At 58.3% G+C, this 16,530-nt stretch overlaps 1 protein-coding gene across 4 annotated transcripts in view; it reads right to left on the minus strand.

The window, feature by feature from the left end:
• Nucleotides 1–425: 425 nt before the first annotated feature.
• The window catches only part of COL23A1 (collagen type XXIII alpha 1 chain), a 309,980-nt gene continuing 293,875 nt past the window's right edge, over nt 426–16,530 (minus strand). For all 4 annotated transcript variants that reach the window (XM_047731172.1, XM_047731171.1, XM_047731170.1 and 1 more), the window contains 17 exons: nt 14,515–14,568; nt 14,148–14,210; nt 13,665–13,709; nt 12,229–12,306; nt 11,292–11,345; nt 10,689–10,733; nt 9,787–9,876; nt 8,917–8,979; nt 8,495–8,551; nt 8,251–8,277; nt 7,477–7,539; nt 7,335–7,388; nt 7,106–7,132; nt 4,005–4,058; nt 3,737–3,823; nt 1,899–1,937; nt 426–1,463 (listed from right to left, as the gene is read on the minus strand). In XM_047731172.1, coding sequence (XP_047587128.1) covers nt 1,461–1,463; nt 1,899–1,937; nt 3,737–3,823; nt 4,005–4,058; nt 7,106–7,132; nt 7,335–7,388; nt 7,477–7,539; nt 8,251–8,277; nt 8,495–8,551; nt 8,917–8,979; nt 9,787–9,876; nt 10,689–10,733; nt 11,292–11,345; nt 12,229–12,306; nt 13,665–13,709; nt 14,148–14,210; nt 14,515–14,568 — 903 coding nt within the window. In that variant the 3' untranslated portion in view covers nt 426–1,460. The remainder of the gene's footprint in view (nt 1,464–1,898; nt 1,938–3,736; nt 3,824–4,004; nt 4,059–7,105; nt 7,133–7,334; nt 7,389–7,476; nt 7,540–8,250; nt 8,278–8,494; nt 8,552–8,916; nt 8,980–9,786; nt 9,877–10,688; nt 10,734–11,291; nt 11,346–12,228; nt 12,307–13,664; nt 13,710–14,147; nt 14,211–14,514; nt 14,569–16,530) is intronic.

Here is a 16,530-nt window from a genome sequence, read left to right on the forward strand (position 1 = left end):
CTGCCTAGCAGACCCCATGCCCTGCCAACAATTTGGAAGGACAAACTGGAGGCTGTCTGAGAACCCAGGCCCAGTCGGCCTGTCATCCTGCCTTGTCTGTGCATCCCTGGGCAGGTGACTAACTTGCTCAAGATCCTCAGATCCCTCATATGTCAAGTGGAAACAGGGACATGGATCACATTGGTCCTGTTCTGCACAGGACTGCTTATGGGGTCCAGTGAGTCGCCTGGATGCAGGGAGGAGCACATTACAAACTGTCGAGTAGGTTCAATTTGGGAGGTTTCTAGGCCTTGGGTCTGTCTTTCTAACTCCAAACCCTGTCCTTGTCCTCACCCTGAACAATCCTCTGGTTTGTTCCTCTGGTTTCGGGGGGTGCCTCTGACCCAGAGGGGCCCAGGGACAGTCGGCAAGGACAGGCACACCCAGACACACACTGGGGTTTATTACACACAGCGATATCCATCTATACAGAGAAGGGAGGCGAGCCTCTGGGTGGGAGGTGGCCAGCTGAGGGACCCTTGTCTGAGGTGGGGAGGCCTCTCCTCAGGGCACTGGGCCCTCTTCGTCTGCATGGCTCATCTGAAAGACCAGTTCTGGCAGGCTGCCCAGAGTCCTCTCGGGTGGAGAGTTGGGGCCAGTGAGACCCAAACTCTTGAGCCGCAGCCCGGTCTCCTTGGGCTGACAAAGTCCCATCATGACTCCCTTCTGGGTGCTGCGAGAGACACGGGAAGCAGCAGCCCCTCCCATCTGGGACCCGCCGTTCTCCGCACTCGCGGATCACAGGGATCAAGAGGCTTCTCCGTAGCTGGGTCCACAGGTCGTGATGGGAGAGCTTGGCTTCTCCTCCGGGCTGGAGGCCACGTGTTCTCACAGCAGGCTGGGTTCCCGAGGCCTACTGAACTCGCTTGGGAGTGTGACCCGCTGGGGCGCTCCCAGCATCCAGCTGGGCAGGAATCTTGTCCTGGTCTGGGGAACCTGGGCCCCAGAGGGCCCCGAGGGGTGGGCAGCTGGCTGGGGCTGAGGCCAGAGAGGCGGGGACAGATGCATTTACTGTCCAAGCCCTGGGCCTTTCTGGATGGAGCGGGCCCCAGGGCTCCGGAGCTTCTGGGGGTGTTGGGGGGTTGCAGTCTCTCTGCTAATCAGGTGGCTGAGGGCCCAACCCAGCATTCTTGCAGCCTCTCTTGAGCCAGGCGCTTTCACCTTCGTCTCCTTCCTGGGGAAGCCAAGTCCCATGGCTGCCCCCCGAGTATGCGATTCCCCCGGACTGGCCTGCCAGCTTCAAAGGCTGATCGTTCTGGGGCTGGGCCAGGCGCCCTCTTGAATGTTATGAGGGCCACATGTCGTGCCTCCCGTGAGAAAAAGATCAATATATTACTGTTTTTTGTTTTTTTGTGTTTTTTTTTTACAAAAATTAAAAACGTCCACACGCATCTGTACAGGTTGTGAGCTGGGTGCAGGGGTCACTGGAAGAGAAAGGAGAGACCCAAAGGTGAGGAGGGAGGCCCCGGAGGCCCCGCCCTGGTCGGGGCATTCTGTCCTGCACATTTCTTCTAGAACAGGCATGCCCCCAGTCCTCTCATCCCTGGGCAGGGCTTCCACCCCCTCTCAGTGGGGCAGTAAGGACAAAGTCCCAGGGTGTCTGGATGGCTTTGCCCTCGCTGGGCCAGGCACTGAGTGAGCCCTGAATGACCACCAGGGGGCGCTGTGCACAATCACCCACGACCGCGGCCCCAAACCTTGGGCCATCTGATGAGGCAGTCAAACCTAGGGTTGCGTCATCACGGGCAAACCCAGCTACTTAGGCACTGTGTGGTGAGCTGCAGATAGCAGCCCCTGGGGGTCCCCCTCAATGTCCCCTTTCTCCCAGCCTGTCCTAGAGACTCTTCCCTGCGAGGTACCTTATGCCAGCAGCCAGGCACGGGCAGTCCATCCGGGCCCTGGAAAACAAAAGGGTTTCAGTGATGGGGCTGGGGGACTGGTCATCTCCCTACACTCCATACACTCTTGCCCTGGGTGTCGGGAAGAACGGCCCCGGGAGCTGCCACATGAGGCCCCTGGACCCCACCGAGGCACGGCTCGAATGTTTGTCCCCTGAAGAGTTGGGTCACGAGCCAGGCGGGCCTCTCGCTGTCCTTGCTAAGGACAAAGCCCCTACGGGGCTTTGCTTGTGGGGACACTGGAGCAGGGGACAAAACCGTGCCACCGGGGAGGATCGGGGATTGTGCAACAATCTGCTGGCTGGGAGATCGCCGCTCTTGACACTAGCTCTGGCCGCTCACACTGGGGGCCTGAAGGCTCTCAGGGAGTTCCTTCAGGACCATTTGAAGGGCAGTCCAGGAAGCAGGATGCCCCTGAGGCCTGTCCTGGTCCCTGGGCCTGGGTATGAGAGGCAGATGGGGCACGCTGAGGCTCGCAGGGTAGAAAGCGAGGTGGGGGGTAGGGGTCATCTGGGGCACCATTAGAGCCAACGCTGGCTTGCTGGTTCGGGGCACTCAGACTCCAGGTAGGGTGGGGTGGGGTGGGTTGCCTCAGGCAGCCCGGAGGGCTGGGGGAGCTGGAGAGGGACAGTGGCAGACACCTCCACCAGCCTAGAGTCCTGGGGGGTAACCCTGGCGTGGGAAACACTTCACTCTGGAGCACAGGAGCAGGAGCCCCCAGAACTGCCGTGCATCCACCAGGGGCACAGGCCAGGGCCCAGAGGGAAGTGGGGAGGAGGGGCCGGAAGGAAGGGAAGGCAGGATGGGGGGCGGTCAGAGCAGTGAGCACCCCAGCCCAGCCCAGCACACAGCACACAGCACACAGCAGGCCAGATCTCATACCGCGGGGCAGGGCCCCCTGGAGCCTGGCGCCCCTTGCTTGCCTCCACATTTGGGACTCTCCTGTTTCAAAGACAAAGGCTAAATGACCCAGGGCCTGGAGCTGCAAGGCTAGGCCCACTGCGTCCTGCCGTCCTGCCGGTGTCCCCATACTTTGTGTGTATGCCTACCATGCTGCTCTTCTTGTCTTCTCCTCATTGACTCATCAAGCCCCTGGGGTACAAATTAGCACCGCTACTGCCTGGATGGGGGACTGAAGAATGAGGACCGCCTCTGGGATCCCTCACTCCAAACCCCCTTTGGAAGGCAGCCGACACGCATTGGGACCGGGGTGGCCGGGTGTGGCTATCTGCTCAGTCTGAGTCTGAAAATGCCCTGCTGTCTTTCCTGAGCTCCTCGGGAACCCTCCCAGCCCTCCGGCGAAGGGAACTGAACTGTGGTTCCCTCAGGCCTGTGGTCTGGGGAGCCATGAGGAGCTGATGTACGAGAGAAGGAAAGGAGGAAGGTGTTGGGGGGGGGTGGCAGGGAAGGATTCTGGGGCACACAGAGGAGAGGTACGGACTTGGAGGGGTCACCCACACCAGTAAAAGCCTCTTCCTTGGGACCCACACCCAGAGAGCGAAGGGTGTCCTAATCCCCTTTTAGGGCCAAGGAAGCTGAGAAAAGAGGGGTGGTGACGCCAGCAAGGACTCTGCCCTGGGGCCCAGCCTCCATCTCTGGGGAGTGGTGTGGGTCCCCCTGAGCCATGCTCATGGAGGGGAGTCAGGACCAGAGCAAGGGGAGCCTCCCTGATGGCAGGGACAAGACATGGTGGTCTCTTGGACTTGCAAGGGAGCTCTGAGGAGAGAAGACACCGGCCCGAGCCTGGCCTGAGGTGGCGAAGACCTGGGTTGGGGCTCCCACTCTGCTCCAACACATACCACAGGACACGGCTGGTCCAGGCCTGGCGGTCCCGGCTCACCCTTCTGGCCCTTCATGCCTTTCCGGCCTGGGACACCTCGCTCCCCCTGCACAAGGAGGGAGACGGGGATGTGGCTGTGGCTGCCAGACCCAGGACACCTTTTCCACCCCTCAGAGGTATGGGCCTCCAACTGGCAGCCACCCCATCCTTCTGCCCCCCCCCATCCCAGTCTCCCTCTGCTCTGGCTCCTCTCCTGCTGGCCCCCCTTCTCTCCACCGGCTCCCTACCTTCTCTCCACGTTCACTCCGGTCACCTTTCTCTCCTCGGGGTCCAGGGAACCCCTGGCAAAAGGAATAACATGAGGTCTGAGGTTCGCTCTTGCTCTATGTTCCTAGCCGTGCCCCTTCCATCCGTCACTGCCCCGCCCCCATGCCTGGTCAGGGTACAAACTGGGCCCACTCCAGCTCCTAGGTGACACATAGGCTGGGTGCAAGGCTGATTTAGAGATGAGCATGCATTCAGGACACCAGTGCTGTTTCCTCCAGAGGAAACACTATTGGGCTCTCTGGAGACCCCCTCAGGCAGAGCCGCTCGCTGGCCAGGGGTTTTCTCTGATGTCCCTGTCCTATGTAGCTGGTGCAGGTCCAAACGTGGCTAGGGACAGAGACCCGAGGAACTCGTGGGCGTTTGTGTCACTATCTTTGCCAGACTAAGAAATGGTAAGCTCTGTTCTCTGACTTTGGCTTAATCTCTTAAGCCCCTCCCTGCCCATCCATCTATCCGTCCATTCGTCCATCCACCCCTGCCACCAACATTTCTAAGCATCCTCTAGGAAGTGGGTTGTTGCTGGATATGGAGGACAGGACAAACAGATCTGATGTGTCTACCCTCTCCCCCTTTTTATTTTCTGGATCTCAGACTGTTTCTGAGATCTTGAACTTGCTGGCTAGGGACAGGCTGCCCCTCCCTCATGCCTGCTCTTGCAAGTAGCAAAGGGCTGGTCTGGGAGGACGTTTCATACATAAACCAACAATCCCCCACCACCCCCTTGATCTGCCTCTCACGCACAAGCCGATACTTCCCCTGCCAGGAATCCTCCCCAGGCCAGGTGACAGAAGCCTGGGCCTCCCCTCCAGCCCAGATCCCACTGGCATTGTTCATACTCGCCCGTCCTCAACTGTTTCCTGGGTCCGGCCTGCCTTTCCTGAAGAGACTCCCATAAAACTCTGTCCTCCAACCCCTTTCTCACCCCCCACCCCCGACCAAACCTGGTGCTTCCCCACGGGGCCCTGCATTGCGAGGTGAGCCTTTCCCTTAGGACACCTAAGTAACCCGTTCTTCCCTCAATGGCACTGACCTCTCTGGGTCGTCACTCGGTCACCTCCATAAATTAAAAACCCGCGAGAACAAATGGGACAATTCCTGATGGTCTAACAGGACAGGCAAGAGGGCAGAGAGGATGGTGGCCAATGCTCAGGGACACAGGATGAAGCAGAGACCAGGGGGTCCCCCGGAGAGGGGCTGTTCTAGCCAGTTGTGAGGCTGGGGAGCCCGAGCAGAATCCCCACGGCAGCTTGGCCCGGTGGAGCGGGTGCGGGGCCAGTGGCTTGCCGAGTAGAGCAGGTGGGCCTGGCCTTGAGATGCCACTCTGAGCTGTGAAGGCAGCCTCGGCCACCCTCCACCACCTCCCTCGGTCCAGAGCCTGAACAGGATCCGGCATTGGCTTCTTCTCCAGTCCCATCTCAGGGATGGACCACCATCCTCCCGATCAGAAACTCTGTGTGTCTACAGTTGCTCTCCAAGGGGTCACTCTCTCCTTCAAGTCCAGGGAGGACCCCAGAATCCCTGCAGCCCTGATTCTGGTCACCATTCCCTTGTAATAGCTGCCGGATTTTCATGGGGACCACCCTCCCTTCTTAAAACCTGCTGACTCCACCCCCAGCTCCGGAGGGAGCACGTGATCCGGCCTGGCCAATCAGGGCACTGCATTTCTTTTGGCCAAGTTGATCTTTAGCACTGACCCAACTGGGGCCGGTGAGAACTGATGAGACTTTTCTAAAAGAGAGACTGAAGCACATAGTCTTTCTCCAGGGTTTGGGTCTGGGAGGATGTGAGTCTGGGGCCACTGCCTCCATCCCATCACCACATCTAATTTGAAACAACACCCCCAAAGCAGAAGCACGGACAAGGAAGCAGGAGAGGCTGGGTTGTGTGGATTGTGTGTTGTCCCTCTGGGTTTTTAAATTAGGAGTTAGTTTGAGCCAGTTTTCTGTTTTCTATTGCTGGCAACCCAAAGACACTTGATCCGATCAACTTTGGGCTAATACTTCCTCTCCTCTCCTTCCCACAGTAATGTGCTAGCTGAAGCTTCATCTTCTCTCATCAGGATATTGCAATCCTGCTCTCCTCACCTTCCTGTCCCAGTGCAGCATCTTTCCATTCAGTTATCCATCACCCTTTCACCCATCATCCATCCACCCATCCACCATCCATCTGTCCTTCATCCATCATCCATCCATCCATCCATCATCCAACCATCCGCCCATCATCCATCCCTCCGTCATCCATCCATCCATCATCATCCACCTACCCATCTTCCATCATCCATCCACACATCTTCCATCTGCCCACCATCCATCCACCATCCATCTATCCACCCATCCACCAACCATTCACCCATCTCCCATATACCCATCATCTATCCACCCATCATCCATTCACCCACCATCCACCCACCCATCTCCCATCCATCCATCATCCACCATCCACCATCCATCATCTATCCATCCACCATCCATCCATCATCCATCCATCCATCTACCCATCATCTACCCACCCATCTTCCATCTACCCATCCTCCATCTGCCCACCATCCACCCATCATCCATCCACTCATCTTCCATCCATCATCCACCATCCATCCACCCATCATCTACTCACCCATCATCTATCCATCCACCATCCATCCATCATCCATCTACCCATCTTCCATCCATCCATTATGCATCCATCCATAATCCATCCATCCATCCATGACCCACCCACCCATCATCCACCCACCATCCATCTACCCATCCTCCATCCGCCCATCATCTATCCACCATCCATCCATCCATCCATCCATCCATCCATAATCCATCCATCCACCCATCTTTCACCCACCCATTATCCATCAAATCATCCATCCATCCATCCACCCATCAAGTACCTACTCTGGGCTGTGAACTATACTTGGCACTGGGGACACAGGGGGAACCAGTCAGTTTGGAGTCCCAGCCCTGGGGAAGGGGGCCACATCCGAGCCCAGCAGATCAGGTTATTGTATGGCCAGTGCAAGTGCAGAAGCTATACACAGGAGCCTGATCACAGTGAACAATGAGATACTTACATCTAGTCCTGGCTCCCCAGGTCTTCCCTGAGGAGAGACAAAGAGGACATGTCAGGGGCCAGGGAGGGGTTGCTGGGAGCACTACTGCTGGGATGCTCAGCCTTGTGAGTTGTCCACAAGCCTGATTTATGGCCCTGGGATGGTGCGGTGCAGGGGGTTGAGTCCCCAGAGCTGAGTGACACTGTAAATGTGCAGCCATACTTGGAGGGCATCAAAGGAAGGTCATTACCTTCTCTCCTTTGGTTCCCGGCAGCCCAATAAGACCTGGCGGGCCAGCTGGCCCCTGGGTAGAAAAGAAACAGGTCAAGAGGCATGACAGTTATAGGAATTAGTGCCCCAGAGAGATAAAAAAGGCTCATGATGACACTCACAGGCAGGCCGCTGGGGCCTCTGTCACCTGACACACCCTTCTCTCCCTTTGCTCCGTCCAAGCCCTGGAAGCAAAGAGGAGACATCAGTCACAGGGAAGGGCTCAGAGAGTAGGACAGGAAAGCCTCGGGCCTGAGTGCAAGCTGGGAACTGCAGGGCAGAGAAACAGACACCCCAGTTTCTTTTTAGTGCAAACAGTAACCAAAGCCCACATATGGGCTTCCTTGCACCCATTTCACTGATGAGTAAAGAGATGCAGAGCAAGGGGCAGGGACAGGTCCAGCCGCACAGCTGAGCGGCAGCAGGGCTGAGGACCAGTCGGGTTTCTGAGCTGACCTCCCCCACGCGGGGCACACGGGCAGGCCACACTCAACGGTTTTAATTTGAGAGCAGAGGACATGACATTAGGTAATACACACCAAACCCAAGACTTCATGTCCAGGCTGTGGGCAGTTGAGAGACAGATGTGTGAGTGGGGGGCACGGGGGAAGTGGGTCAGAGGGGTGAGGTGGGGTGGCTCAAGGAGGCGGAGGCAGCAGACAAGTGCGCAGGCAGAGGGACAAGGTGAAAGACGAGTCCCAGTGTGGGGCTGGGTGGGCACATGGTCCCAGGACATCAGGGAGGTTGGGCTCCAAGGGATCCAGAACCTTCAGGCCCTGGGATAATACAGAGCTGGTTTGGGGCCAAGTGTGGGGCCCTCCCTGCCCATTAGCAAGGCTTTCTAGAACTATCCAGGCTGGGCATCTGCAGTGAGTAGAGGGATTTCCAGAACTCACCTTGGGACCCTGGATTCCCTGAAGGCCCTAGAGGAGGAGGAGAGTGGTCACAGAAGCTTAGAGGCCACTCACTGGCCCCATGGCCCTAACCTCTGTGGCCTCCCAAGCCCAGACCCAGGCTCTCCTGTATTGCTTGATATAACCCCCTCCCCATCAGAAGTCCTGTCTTTCCCTGGGTCACAGCTCCAAGCCTGGGCTCACCACCCCCTGCGGATGTCAGCTACTTCATATGAAGTGGTCTTACCATGGGGCCTGGGGGACCAGGGGGGCCGGGGGGCCCTGGTGCCACTATGATCTGGGCCTAGGAAACAGTCAAAGATGGGTTAGTCATCTAACCCCCTGTCATACCTCACTAGCCCATGGTTGAACACAGTGGACATTGTATGAGTACTTCTGGGGGGTGGGGCAGCTGGGCCTTGAGCCACTGGGCTGAGTCTCTTTCCTGCCCCCAGAAGGCCACTGCCTGGTGGGGGGGCCCAGGGGCTAGCCTTCGGGGTTCTCAGACAGGCCTCAGTTGGAGGACACAGCCCGAGGTGCCCCCCTCCCACTCCCTTGCTGCCCTGGCTTTGGTCAGGCCAGGTGGCCTTTCTGTCCCAAGGCTCAGAGCCCCAGCTGTCCTGGGCCGGGAATTAAGGGGAGACCTTGGTCCTCAGCAGCCCCCCTTACCAGGCTCTCTCGTAGACTGTCAGATGCCGACTCTCCCTTCTCCCCCTTGGGCCCGTCGGTGCCCTGCAGGACAGGATGGCCTTCAGCCCTTTCTGCCCATCACCAGACCCACCGCCCGCGGTAGGTGCACTTCCCCTGCCTTCCCCATGCGGGAGCGATGAGTTGGCATTTACAGCTCAAAACGGTTTCCCCTAAATCCGTGACAGACATGCTCTGGGCACCCAGCAAGGGGGTTTCTGGAGAGCATAAACTCTCTCCTGTGGGGCAGGGGGCACCCAGGGGCTCTGGAACCAAAGACCTCTCTAGCTGAGGGAGCCCTGTGGATGGACACTAGATGGGAAAAGGGGCATCTATCCCCTAGCTAGCTAGCTACTTGAACCCGCAGCTCTTCCCGTCCAGCCACCATGACCGTGACAGTGGGTACTGAATCACATGGCCCCAGCCACCACTCTTGGCCCCGTCGTGCAGGCCCTCCTGAGTGGGAGATTATTATCCCCATTTTAGAGGCGGGGAAACCGAGGCCCAGGGAGGTCAGGACACTTGTGCAGTGTTCCGGAGCCAGCAGGGGACAGAGGAGAATGCAAACTTGAGCAGTCAGCGGGGGCTCTAACCACCTGCCGGCTCTGTTCCACCTTGGTGGGGGGCGGGGGGGGGGGGCCTTGGGAAGTCCTCGCACAGAAGAGGAAGAGAATGTGGAGGCTCAGAGAGTCCAAGCTGCCTTTCAAAGGCTCAAAGGCTTGCAGCCCCTGGGCTGGGCGGAATTGGTAGGGCCCTAGCGGTGCCCCCCTCCCCCATGGCTGCTGTTGGGGGAACACATTGGCCTTGGAACCCCATGGGGGCAGAGGAGGGTGGACCCCGTGCCCCACCTACCGGGAGGCCTGACAGGCCCATCTCGCCTGCCTCCCCTTTGGGTCCGGTTGGCCCAGCCTCTCCTGGGTCTCCTTTGGCTCCTTTGGGACCCTGCGAGCCACAAGAACAGGGGGTCGGTGGAACTCAGCAGGCATGCTCCCTTCCCTCACCAGAGGAGGCTTCCCCAGAGCTTACTCCTGACCAAGCCAGACTCCCACCCCCACTTCTTCATCCTGGGTCCCTGGCTCTGACCCAGATGATGAATGCACTGAGGGGCTTGGATGAAGACAGGCATGCGGGGGGGACCAGTGTGGGGACAGGTGGAGGGAGTGAGACTGGGCAGCCCCTGTAGGGGCCCTTACAGGTCTTGGGGTGGAGGGTCGACCCTGTGCTCGCATCTCAGGAGCCGGTGGTGGGAGACCCCAGACCCCACGTACAACCAACCATCCACCTAATGCCCCTCCCAGCCACTCATTGCCTCTCTCAGCCAATCACAGAATCATGCATCCAAGACGCGGCACGAAAGCCACGGCCATGAACGTCCAGTGATGCCCTCGACCCCATGCTGTGCACGTGGGGACACACCAGTGTGCACTTAGAGCCATACTCGTAGGACCCAGAGCAACAGGACCGACATTAGCTAATATTTGAACACTCTGCCCTAGATCGCGCCCTAAGTGTTTTACACACACACGATTATTTAAGGCTTACACCTTGGGACCGTCCTCCCCTCCAGGTGAGGACCTGAGGCTGCCAGAAAGCGAGCAACTTACCCGAGGTGTAAGGGCAGAACCAGGACAAGCACCCTGGCTGCACACTCTGCCCTGTGCTAACACTGCACACACACACACACACACACACACGCCCACACGCAGCCCACCACTAGGCACCAGCATCGCCAAGCAAACAAAAGGCCCAGAGACCTTCTCTCCGTCGATTCCTGGGGCACCAGGCAATCCCAGCTCACCCTGGAAGGGAACAGAAAGCAAGGGGGGTTATGATGTCCCATGGTCTCCGAGAGGGCCTTGTGGTCCCTAAAGTGGGCGGAGCCTAGGAAGGTGTGCCCTGGTCCCCAGCCACCTCCTCAGCTCCTCCAGGCAGATGCAGACCAGGGCTATAATTTACAGTCTAGGGGGTGAGAGCTTGGGAAACTGAGGCTCGGGGAGATTCAATGACTCGTGGCAGGACACACGGCCCAGGGCAACAGCCGGGACCAGATCTCGCCTCATTTCCAGGTCTCCTGAGCCAGCCAGGCAGCAGTGGGTAAGTGATGGGTGCGGGCCATAGGAATGGCTCTGTCTGTCATCTATGGGACCTGGGGTTTACATGTGGGAATGAGGCCTCCAGGGAGGAGTGAGGGCCAGGAGCAGGACATCCAGCTTGGTTAGGCCACTTTCTCTGAACCCCCAGGAGTCAGGCCGGGATGCCAGGAGAGAAGCGGAGTAAGCATGGCAGACAGGAGAGGGGAGGTGGGCGCTGGAGTTCGGGGGCTTGGAGGGGGCCACACAATGGGCCCATGAACTCACCTTGGCTCCGGGGATCCCTGGGGGCCCTGGAGGCCCCTGTGGCCCAGGAGGACCCTGTGTGTGAAAGTCAAACTGGTCAGTGTGTACACGAGTACCCCCACCCCCACCCGCCAGGAGCTGGGGCTCTGGCTGGCCTACAGCAGCGTCAAAGCCCCTCACTGGGGGTGCCTGGGTGGCTCAGTGGGTTAAGCCTCTGCCTTTGGCCCAGGTCATGATCCCATGGTCCTGGGATCGAGCCCCACATCGGGCTCTCTGCTTGGCAGGGAGCCTGCTTCCGTCTCTCTCTCTGCCTACTTGTGTTCCCTGTCTGTCAAATACATAAATAAAATCTTAAAAAAAAAAAAAAAAAAGCCCCTCACTGACTGCTTCCCACCCAGTCCCCACTCTTGTCTTGGGGAGGGGTAGGTGTCACCAGGGACCAGGTGGGATACCACGGAGTCCACTGCAATGGTGGGTCCAGAATCCCCTGCCTTCAGAGCCAGTATCCCCCAAACATAGATTTCATCACAACACTCCCCTGCTCACTCCTGAGGCTCCTTGGGGGCAGGCCTGGCTGCCGTCACCCTCCCCCAACAGCTACTAGAAGACTAGCCCTCCAGCCTGTGCTCCCTGGGGAAGGTGCCAGGAGGGCCTGCTGGGACTGGACATCAGGAAATGGTCTGTCTCCTGCCCCTGAGCAGGGAGCTTCCCTTTTCACTTTGGCCTCTGGGGAGCTCAGGGTAACATAAGCCATATTCACAGCAGCTCTTAGCATCTGGGGTAGAGGGTGCTCAGCACAGCTCTGATTTCCTTATCAGACACACCTGGTGAAGTGGGGTCTTTGTGCTAAGCTGTCCCCCGACCCTTGTGTAAAGAAATGCAGGACCAATACACTAAGTATGTGGTTGTCTCCCCAGGAAAAGAACAAGGATGCATCCCGGTCCTGCCACTAACCTACCTTGAGGGCGTCCAGAATCCTGCCATCGTAGTCTATCACCACCGTGTCTCCTTGCTCACCCTTGAGGCCCTGGGGACCCTGAGGCAGAGGAAGAGTGAGAATTTCAGGGTGGGGCAGAGGCGGCCGCATGTGTATCTGAACCCGGGACCCTAGGAACCCCGCCCACACGACGGAGGGAAAGTCCGTGTGCTGTGTGGTGGCTCGGCTGTAACCCGATGGGACCCCCTCGAGCTCATCCTCCAGGATCTACATGGCCACGGGCACCCCAGTCCCTGAGAGACACTCCAGGGCCTGGACAGCAGGTGTCCGGGGCCTGGAGCCAACAGAAGAACAGGCTCCTGCCTTGTCTGGCTGCCAGTCCCGTGGGAACCCAAGTCCCCTGGGGTCTCAACCAGGAGTTCTCCAGGGAAAACAGAAAGTCTCATTCTGATGTGAAGTTCTTCCGATTTCTAAATGTCGGCCGTACAAAGGTGCAGAAATCAACACGTTCCCCCAAATGCCCAGACACCGTGTAGACCAACTGCCAGCTCGATCTCAGCCTTGTGCCTCAGTGCCTCAGTGTCCCAGGCTCTGGTAGAAGCTGTGCATGCTCACGTGTGTGTAGGACTGTCTGCAAATGCAGGTGTCCACACCCACCTGTCCACACCCACACGTGCTCTAATGGGGGCCCTCCTCACCCAACCCTTCCTCGATAAACCTCCCTCTGCCCCAGGCTGCTCTCTACTGGGCCCACCGTGAGGGATGGGCAGCACTCTGCTCAGGCCTGGAGCCAGCCCCCTGCAGAGGGCCCAGAGACCCTGGCCAGGGGTCCTCCTTTGCCAGCAGGCTCCGAAGTCACAGTCCCCCAGAATCCCACGCTCAGTTCTGAATCCAGCCCCTGCCACCTGTGCGACCAGACTGTGGGCTTATCAGCCTTGTTTTTTTCGGAGGAGAAAAGCAGCCTCCCGGAGTGTTCAGGCTTGTGATTGCTGGAGGCCACTGAGCAGGGAACGGGACCCCTGGTGTTGACCTAAAGGTGGGTTGACAGCGGCTGGTCGCAAATTATCGGAGACCAGCGCAGGGGCGGGGGTGGCTCTGCTTCTGGAGACAGGGACAAACTGCAAGGTGGGACAAGGCACCCTGCTAGGGGAGGGTCACCCCCACTCTCTCCCCAGGTGATGCACAGAAGGTCTGTGCTTGAACCTAAGACTCTGGGAGGGCGGACACTCAGCTGGGGACAGCTCGTTTTCACACATGTGTATTTGAACATTTTACCGAAAATAGGTATGGTGAGATTGAAAATTTAAAAATCAGTAATGAATGATTAAAAAAAAAAGACTCCCATTTCCCGGAGCTCCAGGGCTCCTCTGGGGTCTCCCGCGGGAAATGACGGGTGCATCTGAAGAGCTCCAGGCCCCTGAGTTCCCTTGGCATGGCTGGAGGGGGGACTCACTTACCCGAAGTCCTGAGACTCCATCCACGCCTCGCTGGCCGGGCTCTCCCTGGGGAGATGCGAGGTTGCAGCCACATGTGCGTGGCCGCCCCATGCCCCTCCAGTCCCCGTCACCCAAAAGCGTGAGGCCCACGTGCTGGAGCCCCAAGGGACCTCCATATGCAGTCAGTGCCCCAGAAACAGAGCTCCTGGAAGGAGGGTCCAACGGGAGCCCCCTCAGACCCCACAGTGTGTAGAGCTGGGCCACTGAGGGATGGCCTGGCTTCCCCAACTGCAGGATGACTGAGCCACATGGCCAAGCTTGGGGGAGGGGGCTTGTCCTTCACCCAAACCTGTGGCCACCCCTGGGGCCAGCCTCTGACAGCCCGCAGAATCAGACCCCAGATCCCACGTCCTCCCGCAACTCCCCAGTTAAAAGGGCAAAAGGAGGCAAAGCCACATGACCCCAGGATGGGGGCACAGGTCTGAGCTGCGCACTGCGAGGCACCTTTGGCCCTGGGGCGCCGTCCACACCATTTTCTCCTGGAGGCCCCGTGTTCCCTGGCTCGCCCTGCAATAGAGATGTTCGCAGTGAGTGAGCGTGCCAGGGGTCGGCTGGGGCTGCAGGCATTGTGATTCCTGGGGAACACACCTGAGCCCCTCTGGGGCATAGTTAGGGCTGCTCAGGTGATATTTTGGAGACAGGCTGGCAAGAGAGCGAGGATGATACCCTTGTCCTACCTTGGGGACAGGGTAGAGTGGGCGCCACCCCCCAAACCTGCACTGTGAAAGGGCCGCTAGGGGTCTCACCAGACCGCTGGGAGCCAAGGGGGGTGGGAGGCAGGGGGCCCTCTGGGGGAGGCACAGGTACCTACCTTAGGGCCTGGGGGTCCGGGGAGCCCTGGCTGGCTTGGAATCCCATCATCCCCCTGAGGAGAGAGCAGCTGAGGCTGCAGCCCTCAGGCCCAGGCATACCGGTTTTGGCTGTCTCCCCCATCCCGCGCTCCCTTGCCCACCAGCCCACCAGACCTCTGCGGGGGCCAACATTGGTCACACTGGGTGGGGACAGGGGGGTGGGGCAGGGTGGGTCCCCCAGGGCCAGCCCAGAGCACGCATGAGGGGGATTGGCGCATGGAAGGGAGGGGCGGGCAGGTGGAGGAGAGGGGATTGGCTCCTTCAGTCAATACGTGTAAGCACGTCTGTAGGCCAGGCAGATCGGGTCCCTGCTCAGTGGGGGGAGAGAGGGGCCTGAGGTCAAGGAACTATCCAGATAAACCCACAGCACCAGGCCAGGAGGTGGAAGCAGTGCTGGGAAAAGAGTTTAAGGGGGTGGTGGGATGGAGGGATCAGAGCGACCTAGGGGAGCTTTTTGGAGACCTGGCAAGGGAAGGGGTAGAAGGAGATCACCCCAGGCCAGTGGCTCCCAAACTTGAGTGCAAGCCAGTGTCACCCCGGGAGAGGTGCTGGACAGACTACAGCTACAAATTCTGGTCACCAAGGGGACGCCTGAGTGGCTCAGTTGGTTTAGTGTCTGCCTTCGGTTCAGGTCATGATCTCAGGGTCCTGGGATTGAGTCCCACATCGGGCTCCCTGCCCAGCGGGAAGTTTGCTTCTCCCTTCTCCCTCTGCCCCTCCCCACTGCTAGTGCTCTCTTTCTGTGTTTCAAACAAATAAATCAAATCTTTTTTTTTTTTTTAAGATTTTATTTATTTATTTGACAGAGAGAAATCACAAGTAAGCAGAGAGGCAGGCAGAGAGAGAGGAGGAAGCAGGCTCCCTGCAGAGCAGAGAGCCCGATGTGGGGCTCGAACCCAGGACCTGGGATCATGACCTGAGCCGAAGGCAGCGGCTTAACCCACTGAGCCACCCAGGCGCCCCAATAAATCAAATCTTTAAAAGAAATAAATAAAAGTTCTGGTCACCAATTCTGATGGGTGCGGGGTGTGTCCACACCCCCACCCAGGGGATTCCCCACTACAATTTAACCCCATTCTGATACTTGTCAACCTGGAGAGAGCGTTGGATCCCACAGGTTAAGGGCCCAGTCCTATAAGACAGCACCCCCCCACCCCTGCACCCGCCACTTTAGGCACCAGGAAGAAGCTGTGTTATAGATTGGTCATAGACTGACAGTTACAATGACCTCCTCCCTGAGTTCCATTAACTTGCTAGAGCGGCTCACAGAACTCAGGGAAACACTCTACTTACTAGATTCCCAGTTTATCATAAAGGATAGAAGTCGCGAACAGTAAGATGCAGCGGGCAAGGCATGGGGAAGGGGTGCAGAAGGTCCCTGAGCTCTCCAGGGCCGCCGCTCTCCCCAATTCTCCCCATGTTCACCAACCCGGAAGCTCTCAGAACCCCCATCCTTTGGGGTTTTTACGAAGGCATCATGACAGAGGCATGAGTGATGAAATCACCTGCCACGGGTCAGATTGGTTCAACCTGCAGCCCCTCTCCCTCCCTGGAAGGCTGGTGACCAGGACTGAAAGCTCCAACCCTCCAATCATGTGACTGGTTCTCCAGGCAACCAGCTCCCATCCTGGTGGGGCGGTCGTCCCTAAAGTCGCTCCATTAACATAACAATAGACACCTTCAAATTTGGTTCATCGCTCAGGACATTCCAAGGGTTTTAGGAGCTCTGCTCCAGAAACCAGAGGACTAAGACCAAATATGGATTTATTATAAATCACAACATCCCAGTGGCCTGCCCCTAGTGTCTCTGACTAGGTGGATCCAAGATCGGCCCCCAAATGCCCCTAAGACCCCAGCAATGCTGATACTGCTGGTCCCAGGACCACACTTTGAGAACCACTGTCCAGGTCCCTGAAGTGGGAACGAATTTGCTGTGTTTGCAGAAAGGAAAGAATCCGTGAATAAGCGAGTAAATG

The sequence above is a fragment of the Lutra lutra genome, chromosome 5, assembly GCF_902655055.1.
Source record: "Lutra lutra chromosome 5, mLutLut1.2, whole genome shotgun sequence".
Lineage (NCBI taxonomy): Eukaryota > Metazoa > Chordata > Mammalia > Carnivora > Mustelidae > Lutra > Lutra lutra.